At 38.2% G+C, this 12,984-nt stretch overlaps 1 protein-coding gene across 1 annotated transcript in view; it reads right to left on the reverse strand.

Moving 5' to 3' along the window:
- Positions 1-441: 441 nt before the first annotated feature.
- MDFIC2 (MyoD family inhibitor domain containing 2) overlaps positions 442-12,984 on the reverse strand; it is a 67,426-nt gene continuing 54,883 nt past the window's right edge. The window contains exons 5-6 of the mRNA XM_078385115.1: positions 9,926-10,141; positions 442-1,523 (exon numbers count right to left, since the gene is read on the reverse strand). Of these exons, the coding sequence (XP_078241241.1) occupies positions 1,264-1,523; positions 9,926-10,141 (476 nt within the window). The 3' untranslated portion in view covers positions 442-1,263. The remainder of the gene's footprint in view (positions 1,524-9,925; positions 10,142-12,984) is intronic.

Raw genomic sequence — 12,984 nt, forward strand, 5'->3', positions numbered from 1 at the left:
TTGGTGAAAATGTATATATTTCCCAACATTGTGAGGAACTCCTAAGTCCTTTAATTGTTACATAACCACTCAAAACATATACGCATACACACACACACACACACACACACACACACACACACACACACACACACACACACACACACACACACACACACACACACACACACACACACACACACACACACACACACACATGCCAGTCTAAAAGAAATTCCTTGTTTCTTCAAATGCAATGCAATTTTCTCTTGGGACCTGTCCCTGCAGAGAAGCAACAAACAGGCAAAATAGACCAGTGGAAACTGCCACTTGTTGCCATTCTGGGCCTTGGTAAAACACATGTTCTTTCAAATCGCTTGAGATATTTTAAAAGACACATTTGCTGTAATTATGGCTAGCCTGCTTTATAATTCATTTAATTTTATTTTTGATGTAAATGAAGCATATGTTTGTATGTGTGCAGCAAGAGACCGTAAAAATAAATTTTTAATTATAAAAGGATGTAACATCATCCAATATTAATAACAACCAACAATGTGGAATATGTGTTTATATATAAAATCCATTAGGAAGATAAGCTGAGTACAGGCCTAAAAATAACACTACAATTTCTCCTATATATACACTTCGGGATGAAGAACCTCCACTGAAAATAAAGTGCAAGAAATTAATTTAATTGATTCCATAAAACAAGAGAACAGCCATGCTGGAACAGACTAAGGCCCATCTAGCATTCTGTTTCTAGTAGTAGTCAAGAAGATGCCTCGGGAAAGCCCAAACATAGGGAATGAAGACAAACTCTCCCCTCTGTTATCTGTTGCCATCATAAGATGCTCACAAAGCCTCTGTACAAAGCAGCTCCATCAAACTTGTTGTCTTTTGCCAGCAAGATCAGCAGAGAAGGTGAACAACTTCTTTTTATTTTCCTTTAAACTGTCTTAAACCAGCTTCGCTAAATGACCAGCTTCACTAATATTTAGTATTATGAGTGATGGAGAATATATTTGTTTCTGTTCTCTAAAATTCCTCCTATACAATCCTTGGAAAATTTTGAAGACAGTTCCCTGCTTCCCCTTCTCTTCCAACACATCTAGCAATTAGGATTTACTTTTTTCGACCCTAAACAAACTGCACAAGATTTATAACGTGATACATTTACACAGGTCTAGCTTCCAGATCTCACTTTAGAAACATGTGTTATTGTTGTGAATATATCCTTCAGCAGAGATGGTTTGGTTTGTGGGGATTCCATATAGAATGTCATCAGTGATAACAGACTTGAGAGATCTCCAGAGCCAGTTCTAGACACTCACTGGTTTCATGGCAAGACTCAAAGATGCTGCAGTCAATGTCACAATCACAGCTGCAATCACTGTTGCTGGAGTCATCGCTTGAGGTTTGCTGATATCTATGGGAAGGACAGCATACACTGGTCAGCCAATTTTCACAGACATCTGGCAGCATGAATAGAAAATCCAGAAATTGGCAGAACAAGCAGGCCAGGATGAGTGTGGCACATTCATCTGTTTTCAAAGAGAGAAGAGCAGGGAGTGAGGTTCTCAAGAGAAAATCCAATTTATAAACAACTTCAAGCACCCAAAGAGGAAGATCTTCCTCCCCTCATGAAATTGCCAGGAAGCAGATTTAAAACAGGCTCCAGATATCCAAAATTCCACACGGAGACAGCAGCAACAGCGACGTGTGTCACAGAACTCAATGTCAAGTTGGTTTTAAGTCACACCGATGACTTGACTCAGACTGAACTTGATTTTTTTTAATGACTTGGGCTCAACTTGCGATTCAGAGCCCGCCCACCCCCCTCCCTTTTCTAGGCCTTACTGAAAGCCTTATGTTTCATGTGTTTGTCTCATACCATACTGAACTCTAAAGTACAAATTAAAGCAAAGTCTGCTTTGAAGACTTGGGTTGATGTTTCCACTGAATGACTTGCTTTAACCCTGAGATCTCTTGTTTGGTTTCCCACAACCGGCTCAGAAAACCATTTATTTGGGTTTTGTTTGTTTGTTTGTGTGTGTGTGTGTGTGTGTGTTTTAATTCTCTGCATTGGAAGGCCCCCAGGCAGTTCACAAATGATTAAAACAAATTGGACTGAAACACAACAAGCCACAAAAATAATCAAGCATACAATAGAAATTAAAATCTGCCAATTTTAAGTGGTGAATGAATGCTTAGAATATATGTCAAGATGAGACTTTGTTTCTTTGTTCTCAGTGACACCAAAGGTATAGTCAAGGTCCCACCAGTTTTGCCCACCTGGCCACTGAATTGCTGCCACAGGTCTGTGTGATTCGTTCCATGGAGAGTATACAATACCTTCATCATGTAGGGATGTGAAGAATGCTTGCTAAATTCCTCCTCCTTGATTTTGACTGTCTGGACACAAGACCCCTCAGCAAGAAATCTGGCAAAATCCCTTGCCTTTTGTTAAGAAAAAGACAAAGGACTCCAAGACCATACACCACCAGCACAGAAGGGCTGATCTGTTCCTTAAGAAACAGCTCATTCAAAACTTAAAATTTGCAGATATCCATGAAACAAAGCAGTGGGCACCTGCGTTTGCTTCAGTTGATTGCCCTGTTGTTTTCATGACGTTGTCTTTTGCTTTCTTTTGCATGACATATCATCCTCTCAAACAGGAAGAAGAACTGGGAAGTGCAGTAAAGTCTTCGGTGTTCTTCTCATGCAAGGAGAAACAATTGGATTCTTTCTCCTGGCCTGAAAGTATGAGACAACAAAGGATTTACAACTCTGGCTAAGCCCGACTGAGAAAAAGGAATCAAGACTAAGCCCAGTCATTTTTCTCCTCTTTCCTGTTTGGTTTGATAAAATAAACTTCAGAATTCCATTGACAAAAAAACAAATACTACTGGGGGGGGGGCTGCATTTCTTCCAGGAATGCAAATCTTTCCTTATCTCACTCTTCTGCATTAAATAAAAAGAGCAAAATTTTCTTCTTCCTTGAGAGAGTTTTTTATTTGTTCTTCTATCTTGCAGGCAACTTACCTATTCCCAAGACCAATTTTTGCACACGCCTTTAAGGGTGGAACATGTTGCTCTGGGGAGATGAAATCTTGTGGGGACTGAAGAATCCTTGATACCCTGTCTCAGTCTTTTCATATTCCTATTTTTTTTCCTCATGAAATCTGTGCATTTCTTCCCTAAGGTCTTATGGAAGGCCTTTATTTTAGGACCGTAGCAGGGCAGTAAAGGAGTTAGCATTTCCACTTTTTTCCTCCTAGAGATTTGATAAGTATCAGCCCCATAGGGACATGGTGGCGCTGTGGGCTAAACCGCAGAAGCCTGTGCTGCAGGGTCAGAAGACCAAGCAGTCGTAAGATCGAATCCACGCGACGGAGTGAGTTCCCATCGCTTGTCCCAGCTCCCGCCAACCTAGCAGTTCAAAAGCATGCAAATGCAAGTAGATCAATAGGGACCACCTTGGTGGGAAGGTAACGGCGTTCCGTGTCTAAGTCTCACTGGCCATGTGACCACGGAAAATTGTCTTCGGACAAAAATGCTGGCTCTATGGCTTGGAAACGGGGATGAGCGCTGCCCCCTAGAGTCGAACACGACTGGACAAAAATTGTCAAGGGGAACCTTTACCTTTACCTTTACCATAGTTAATACAGTATTCATATTTAATTGGTAATGATATTTGTTGGTAGATCAAGAGAGTTGCTATGGGATTCCCTGTGTCCCTACATACAACCAATCTCTATACAGAAACCTTTGAGAAACCAGTGTTTCCTTTTGTCAACCCTCTTTGAAAAAATTGTATAGATTCATACACAATAGGACTGTAACCTGGGTGAAGGTGACAATCCTTTAGAAACTAGGTGGGTGAATTCCATAAACAATTTAATTGGTTTGACACCCACTACAATACAATACAAATCAATTTTTCCAGATTTAAATGGGGGGAAAACCCAAAGGATTTTGTGTCGTTGTTAAGTGCGGTCAAGTGTCCTCTGATTTATAACAACCCTATGAATGAGAGATCTCCAAAACACCCTGTCCTCAACAGCCCTGCTTGTTTCTTATAAACTGAAGCCTGTGGGTTTCTTAGGAAGTAAATCCATCTTTTATTTGGTCTTCCTCTTTTCCTGCTGCCTTTCACCATTCCCCAGCGTTATTATTTCTTCCAGGAAATCTTGCCTTCTCATAACATGCCCATAGTAGGACAGCCTCAATTTTAACATTTTTGCCTCCAGAGATAGTTCAGGCTTGATTTTATCTAGGACTCACTTGTTCATCTTTCTGGTAGTCCTGGGCATCTCCATAGGTCTCATCCTGCACCGTATTTTAAAAAAAATTAATTTGTTAGCTTTCTTTACTGTCCAGGTTTCACACCCATGCATGGTGATTAGGAATACTAGAGTGTGGATAATCTTGATCTCCAGTGATGCATTGCTACACTTTATCTTTTCTAATTCCTTCACTGCTGCCTTTCTGAGTCTCAATCTTCTGATTTCTTGGTTCACTCTCCCTTTGGATTGATGATTGAACCAGGATATACAAAATATTTCATTATTGTATTTCATTTTCAACATTGAACTTGGGTAGTTTTGTAGTCCGCAGTTGTGATCATTGTTTTAATGTTCACCAGAAGTCCTATTTTGGCACTTTCACTAAAAGTCATTTCAAGTCATTACTACTGACTGCCGGTAAGATTGTGTCATCTGTATATCTTATATTATTGATGTTTTTTCCATCAACGTTCCCTCCTCCTTCATTTGGATCTAGCCCAGCTTTCCATATAATATGTTTTGTGTACAAACTGAACAGATAAGGGGATAAAATGCACCCTCTCTGACACTTTTGCCTGTAGGAAACCATTCTGTCTCTCTTCTGTTCTGCCAGCAGCTTCTTGTCCACAATACAGGATATGCATCAGGGCAATCAAGTGCAGAGGCACACAAATTTCTTTCAGAACAACCCACAGTTTTTCATGATCCACACAAAGATTTTGCTGTAGATTTTAATCTAGCCATTTTAAAAATATGTTTGTTCTGAAAGAAGAATGAGTAGCGCTTCCATTAAATATGATAAAGAAATAAAACTGCCATGAGGTAGAAAAAGTTAGATCATTATTCATCTGAGTTTAATCAAATATTGTATATATATATATATATATATATATATATATATATATATATATATATATATATATATATATATATATATATATATATATATATATATATTAGTTAATTGTAAAATGTGTGTTGCAGGCTGCTAAATTACATTGATCATTTGATTCTCTGATTTCATTGCCAATGGTGAGAAGAACGCTGCCACTTATTTGTCATTTGCAGGGATTTTGGCAAATCTTTGGGAATAAGTCCCAAGTCTGAGTGTGCATCTTCAGGATCATGTTCCAAGTCCAAGTCAAAGCTTTAGCGACCAAGTACCAAGTCTGAGTCTCTGAGTCATAGGCCCACCCCCCAAAGCTTGGGACTCAGACTGTCCATGCACCACCCAGCTGATAGGCTCAGACGTGAGCAGAGACAGTAGGCCTCTACACAGGTGCCAGCCTATCATCTGGGTCGCGCATCTGTGGGCAGAGGCAGCAGCTTCTGAAGATGGCGGCAGCAGGCAGCGGTGGCTGGTAGGCCCATAGAGACTTGACAACGTGACTTGGACAAATGGGTCCAAGTTGTGAGTTGAGTCACCCGAGAGCTGAGTCTGAGTCAAGTCACCAGTAAGACTTTAGTTGGACTCAAGAGCGAGTCATGACTTGTGAGTCCCCATTGCTGGCACTTTGTGGGCTACAGCCAATGTTCTGTTCATGCACCTTTCTTTCTCTCCCCCTCTGTGATACCAAGAATCAACTCTGGATTTGCACACAGTGGTCGAGGGATAGGAGCCACCCCATCCTGGTTTCACTGCAACCCACTATTCTGTCAGCAAAGATCTACTTTTCCACTACATCCTGTCCTATCCAGCTGAAGAAGCAGGGAAATAGTTGATTCTTCTGTTAGGAGTTAGGATCCTCATACAGGCTCTTTCGAGAGTTCTCGCTTGGTTAATTGGCATGTGCAATCACTCTATTGTGTGCAGTTATGTATAGAAGCCACATCACACATCACAATCTCCTAACACAGATTTAAACAGGATGTTCATCCTGCGGTACTTTAAAAAAGAATCTAGTGAATGCTTCCTTAAATGTGCCAAATATTACTTAAAAACATAGTTTTGCAGTAGCAGATAATAACACTAGGAAGCATAGCATTGAATTAATTTCTATTAGTAAGCTATCACCCATAATATTATCAATTTTAATAGATATCTAAATTTGTCAGGGATCTATTTAAGTTCAGACAAGCACAAGTAACTTCCAAGTCAGTCCTGGAGAATGAAAATGACTAGATTTGGGAGATACTTAGTAAATTCATGCTTATATTTTTTTCTGAGTAAATGAACTGAAATAATTATTAAATTGAAACATTTTATAAGGTGACACTGCTGCATTTAATTGTATGAAATTTACAGTGTAGAAAATGTAATCATTTTATCCAGTAGTCCATGGTGTAATTAAGGCTCTTCTCTTTTAGGTAACACATATTTATAAAATTCCACCCTTTTTTTCCCCCGTTTTGCACCAAGACAGAAGAAATATCAAATCTGAAATTGCTCGTCAATTATGAATCCTTTTAGTTCTTAGTTGAAATGTAAGATCTGTTTTCTTAATAATATGCACAACCTTCAGTTTATTAACCTTGTTGGCATCTGCGTAATTTTAATCAGAGAATGGATATTGCTCTCAAGGCTTTATCCATTATTTGGGGGAAAGACCACACAAAAAGCACAACATTTTAATAATAAAGTAATGTTACAGCACACAGACCGTGCTATATGCTAAAGATGCTTTTAAATCCCCATCAGAGCACACACCATGAAACTGTTCTAATGGATGTAACACATTTTGCAAAATCTGCATGTATGAGCTTTTCTCCTCCTCCCATATCTGTTTTAAGTGGCTGATGTACAATAAATAATAGATATTAGCAATTAAGCATTCATTTCTATGCATTCATTTATATATTTGAAAATAAATTAGCCACAAACGGCATCAATGCAGATGCAGCCCTTCTGTTTTCTCTTCTGCTTTCCCAGCTGTTCACAGGAAAGGAAAACATTATTGCCTTTATCTCAATTAGAAAATGACCTCACGTCTCCATAGGTGGATTAATGATTACACAAAACTCTTATATTTAATGTTAAAGGACTGACTTTGTTCTATCAAGCCAGGCTTGATTTATGTTGCACCACTGCCTAAAAAGCACCTGGTGTAAACATGCCACATTTATTTTGGACTTAATACTGACATTGCTGGACTAACAACTAACAGAACACTTCCTGCAAAATGAGTTACGTGATTTTATCCAATAGTATAATTAAGTTACTTCATTCCCTTCAATGAAACTCATTAGCTGTGGGTTTTTTATGATGCATTTGGTTTATCACATTTTAGGTGATTACCTCAAAAACAGGATTTAGCGTAATTCCAACATGGTACTAAGAGTAGGGTTCATTCAGTTCAAAGGGGTTTACTCCTAAATAAATGGTTACAGAACTGTATACTTACCGTACTTTTCACCTCTCAAATCTTCTGTATGTGTTAGAGTTTTGAAGTGCTTATCACAGAACAGATGCTTAAAATCAAGGCAACTTCCATTTGCTGTTATGTTTCATTAAAGGTAAGGCTAATTAAATCCTGATAGAGGTGTGTGTGTGTGTGTGTGTGTGTGTGTGTAACTTACGAGTGATAAGTTATTTTCACCACACTCATTCATGGCTACGTAAAGCTGGAAGAGTATGAGATTTCTTTTGTATTAGCAACCAATAAAGCTGCACAGGTAGTGTTCAACATGTTGTTGTTGTTGCTGCTGCTGCGTGCTGTCAAGTCACTTTCAACAAATGGAGACCCTATGAAAGAGTAATCTCTAAAATCGCCTGTCCTCAATTGTCCTGCTCATCTCTTATAAATTCAAGCCTGTGACTTGGAATCAATCCATCTCGTATTTGATTTCCCCCTTTTCCTGCTGCCTTCAGCCTTTCCCATCATGATTGTCTTTTCCAGAAAACTGCCTTATCATGATGTGCCCAAAAGAAGAGAGCTTCAGTTTTTCACATGTAGTTTAGTGCAATATATAAAAGTAGTGCATGTATAAAAGTACTGTAAATTTCTCTTTTCATTTAATGGAGGAGAAGATATAGTTCTGAAAGTAAATATCTCAGTGTGTTTGCATATGTGTAAATAATGTATATGTGTGCATCTATTCTCAATTTAAGGAAGTGTAAGCCATTCTCCTCTCTGTGAATTCATTGTTGTATATACCATAAGCATGTGCGGATGCAAATAATAATTGATCATAAGCCTTTGTTGTAGCTGTGATCTCTTATACTGTAAAATCCCCATTTTGTTAACTGCCTTCACTGAGATTTAAATTAAACATTCCAAGAAGCTTGCTAAATACTGAGCTTTCGCTTAATAATTAAAAAAAAGGAAAAATTTCTTGTTGCATCAGATTCAAGAGCCCAATTATTGTGAAAGATAAGCCATAAAATAGATCCAACTCTAATGATTGCTTTGGAGCATTGTGGTTTATTGCGCTGATCTGTACTTAGAACTTCTTAGTTCAAGGATCATTAATATGATAAACGTGACAAATTTTATCCATTTGATAACAATCTTTTCTAATGTCACTTTGCAAACTGCAGCATCAGCCACATTTCATCTAAGGACCAAAAGCATCTCAGATGGTGTACTGCGGTACTTTATAACTTTGAAAGAAAAATTAAAATTAAAGAGCCAAGGATGGTACACACACACACTTGCATGTGCAGCTATCTTATAGCTACAAGTCCTGGAGTTTCATATCACAGTACATATGTGTTTTTATGTACCTATCCTATATTTCTACCAGCATAATGCTAGAGGTGTACTTTTCGGTGATGAAATGCTACAAGTTGTCACAGTAGGCATCACACATTAAGTCAATGTACACTAAGTGTACAATAGGAAATAACTACACAAACTTCTTAACCCGTGACAATTCCCTGCCAATAGTTATGCTGCTGGTGTTCTAATAGTGGCCCACCATAGTCTTAGAGGGCACTTCACACACCTGGTACTTACTCCAATTTGTGGACCTAGCTGGACTAGCTGCTAAATCAACACATTTATATAATGGCTGATCCACTATTCTGCAACTGATTCAGTGTCTCTCTACCACAAACAAGGTTCCCACTGTGGTTTAGTGGATAGAGTAATGGACTAGAACTCTGGCGCACAGGTTCAAATCCCCAATTAGCCTTGTAAATTCACTGAAGGAGTGGAACTTGTAAAATCATCCCTTAAATATCTCACTTAGCTTGAAAGCCCTATTAGGGTCATTAATAAGTCAGTTCCAACTTGACTGTACTGAACACACACCATGAAGGTACTGATATATTTCTGTAAGATTTATAAGAAATTATGAACTTGGGTGGAATCAAGCCAGACTTTTTTCATTTCCTTATCTGAATACCTAGTACAGTATGGATAGAAGGGAAGAGATGGATAAAAGGTGGGCTTGTAAGTCTGTGAATTTCTCATTATCTTGAGAGTTTTTTGTTCCATGGACATATTAAGGCCAAAGTGTATATCAAGATAATATATTTGTCTTTCCCAATTCTCCTCAGTGTCATCTCCCTAGACCAATATACACACCCTTTGGTATCACATTTGTTTCCAGGGCATGTGTGTTTAGAACCCAGTTCATGTATAATTAGAATCATATAATCCATACACTCGCTAAAATGAACTGAAGCCTCGCACCCCCATTATCCATGTACATCACTAAATATATGAACAGGGCATTTACAACATTTAGACATCTGCTTAGTTTGTAGAACATACCGTCACTGTCTCTCTCATGGACCGATGCCTCATCTTCCAGGTAGCTAAACTGGGTCCTGCATTTCTTAAGGGATGATAACGTTGACGTACTAGATTCTGACAGTTTTCTCTCATTTTTCGTGTCCTTAGATGTTACATCTGTGATGCTGAATTCTGACACTGAGCTGAGGACAATGCCTTTTATAGGTTTCTCATCTTTCAGAGCTAGCGAGTTTTCTAGAGTAGGAAAGATGGTCAGAATTAATTTATCAGGAAGATTAGAAGTTCTGAGCTTACTTCTACATGCAGTCTACGTACAATCTCATACAGTCTAAGTACATAAGGCCCCAGCACTGTCATACTTGGCTATTACTATAAAGACAGTTGCTATGTAGCTGCCTTTAATACATAGTTACTTATGTGTTGTCTTTCATGAAATTGTCTAACCCACTTTTGAAGCTTCTTAGGGTAGTGGCTATCAGTACATCTGATGTAGCAGATCTTACAGTTTAAACTGTATGTTGCATGAATAAGTACTTCCTTATTCTGTCTTTAATCTCCAGTGAAGAACATGTAGCTAATGAACATGCCTAGACATGTGCTAGGCTTAAGATATTGCAGAACAGGGGTACATTTCAGGTTCTCATCTTGGATATATTTTTACATTCAAACCCAAACTTAGACGCCCATCTTTTCTTGCTGACTGGGAGTACATGTGCACAGTCAAAGCTAATGTCATCCGGGCCCATTCCTAGAGACATCCAATCTGGCCAGAATGGCATATGCCTTCAGAGTATTTCATGTGAAATACTACTGTCCATGGTCCTGTCTTTGGACAGTAATTTGAAGGTTCAGCAGATCCAAAATGTTGCTGCCAGACTAGGTCTAAGGAGCATGCAAGTACCTAGTTACCATGTCTTCTCTGGCTCCCAGTTAATTTCTGGGAACAATTCAAAGAACTGGTTAAAAAGCCCTATGTACTGTTTCTCCACATGAATCTGCTGCAGCTTTAAGAGCATCAGAACATACCATTCTCTTAACCCTGTCACCTTCAAGGAACAACAGAGATGATCTGTGGAAGGTCAGCTTGGTCCAAACAAAATCTTTAGACAACTTTAGACAAGAAGGGGTGCTTCTTTTTATGTGATATGACTTTAACGGCTTTTAATTTGTTCACTATTTTAACGTAATCATCTGTTTTGTTGTCTTTTAATATTATATAATAGGGTAACATAGAAGGAACAAATCTCAAAATGTGAGATGAATACACTTAGGCACTTCCTGGATAATGGCAGCACCTGGTTGGCTTATCCTTTAATTGTTTAATTGTTTTTTTAAAAAAAATTAAGAAAGGGAACACAGAAGGAGAATCTCTGAAGAATATGAGGACTGTGGACATATTTGGTCACTTCCTAGGCAATTATAGAAATATGTCAGCTGGTCCTTCTACTCTGGAAGCACCACTGGATTTTTTTGTGATGGGAATGAAGGAAAAGTATATGATAATAATTGGTTTTTAGTTGTTATCCACTCTGAGGCCCAGAAGTGGATGATCCAATCAATCAACTAGTCAGCCAATCAATTTGTCAATCTGAAATCTGGGGTATGGAGTTAAAAGACCAGGATTTTAAGCAAGGAAGTTTGCATCAGATTCTCTCCAGATCTTTTTATTAATTTGCAGTCATAGATCAGTACTGTCATTCCAAGGCCAAGTTCCATAAATATTTTGATTAACATTTGTTGATTTTTAAGTTTATGCCATTTTCCAGTGATGTTACCGCAGTAGTACAAGACTCCCCCATGCAAGCTTTTCCAGTGTTACTCCAAGTGTGATAGTCAATACAGTTTTTCATAAGCAATTATGCAAGCAACCATTTGAACAACTGCTTGTACACATTTTGACACAATTTTTTGCATAACTGTTTCTGCAAGAGTGTAATTTATCCTAACTGTGCTAGTAGAGATTTCCACTCCATAAGCACTGTGATGGATTTAGGCCTCTATTATCCCAAATATAGCTCGCTGATATTAAACCAGTTAACATATTGGCTCTTTAGCAAAACCTATTCATGGGTATATTAATTATTTTAACATATCCTGAAAATTTGATCAGTTTTCCAATATTCCCATTATGAGCAAATGAAATGTTCATAAGCATTCAACAGTACTCTGTGAAGAAAATTTGGATGGAAATAATCAGTAAATGCAAGATTAGCATTTGCTATATCCACAGGCTGCTCTGTGCATCAAGCTGAGCGTTATCCTTCAAGTGCTGCTGGAGAGGAAATCAAAACTAGAGGTATAAAAAGCATAAATTTAACCTGAATTCCCCATTACAACACCCTCAAAGAAAAGAGTTAAAAAAGAGCTGTCATTCAAGGACTCTTTTGTTTGTTCAAGAATGAAAATAGAGTGCATTTTACTGTCAGGCTCTTATTCTGAAAAGCTTCCACTAAGTAATGTTATACGTGTCTTGTTACAGAAAGATCAAGTCCTGCTACAATCACCATAACAAGCAACTTGCTATGACAAGCAGGATCCTGTCTTCCAGACAACATCATAGTCGAAAGAAAGCGGAGCACAATTATAGGTCTCCATTTCATTTTTATGCAATTACCCTCAGTTCAACCATAGGGCCCATCTACATTATATCTTTTATCAATTTAACACTTGCAGAAAGTGTCTGCAGAAATCAAGTTTATGCAGGCCAGCATGAGTAGCTTTTTTTTAATTCTCTAGCATTCTTTGACCATAATCCCAAGCCCAGAAAGTAGGGGAAAATAAAGGAAGACAAATAGATATTTAATTGGTATTATTTGCAGCCAGTTTAAATTAGAGTGCTCCAAAATGAATTACAATTAAATGTGGGCATCACGTTAGTTTCCAGGATGCTAGCCCACATTAACCACTTCATAATGATTAAGAACTGTAAGAGTTTTTGAGCTCAGCGGTCCATTTCCATTCGCTTCTATTGACAAGAAACAAGAGAAAATATTGGGACCTCTTCAGATTTAGGTATGTGACTTTACAGATGTAAAACTCACTATAATATAGTTACCTCAAAATCACTATAATATAGT

The sequence above is a fragment of the Pogona vitticeps genome, chromosome 2 (genome assembly GCF_051106095.1).
Source record: "Pogona vitticeps strain Pit_001003342236 chromosome 2, PviZW2.1, whole genome shotgun sequence".
Taxonomy (NCBI): domain Eukaryota; kingdom Metazoa; phylum Chordata; class Lepidosauria; order Squamata; family Agamidae; genus Pogona; species Pogona vitticeps.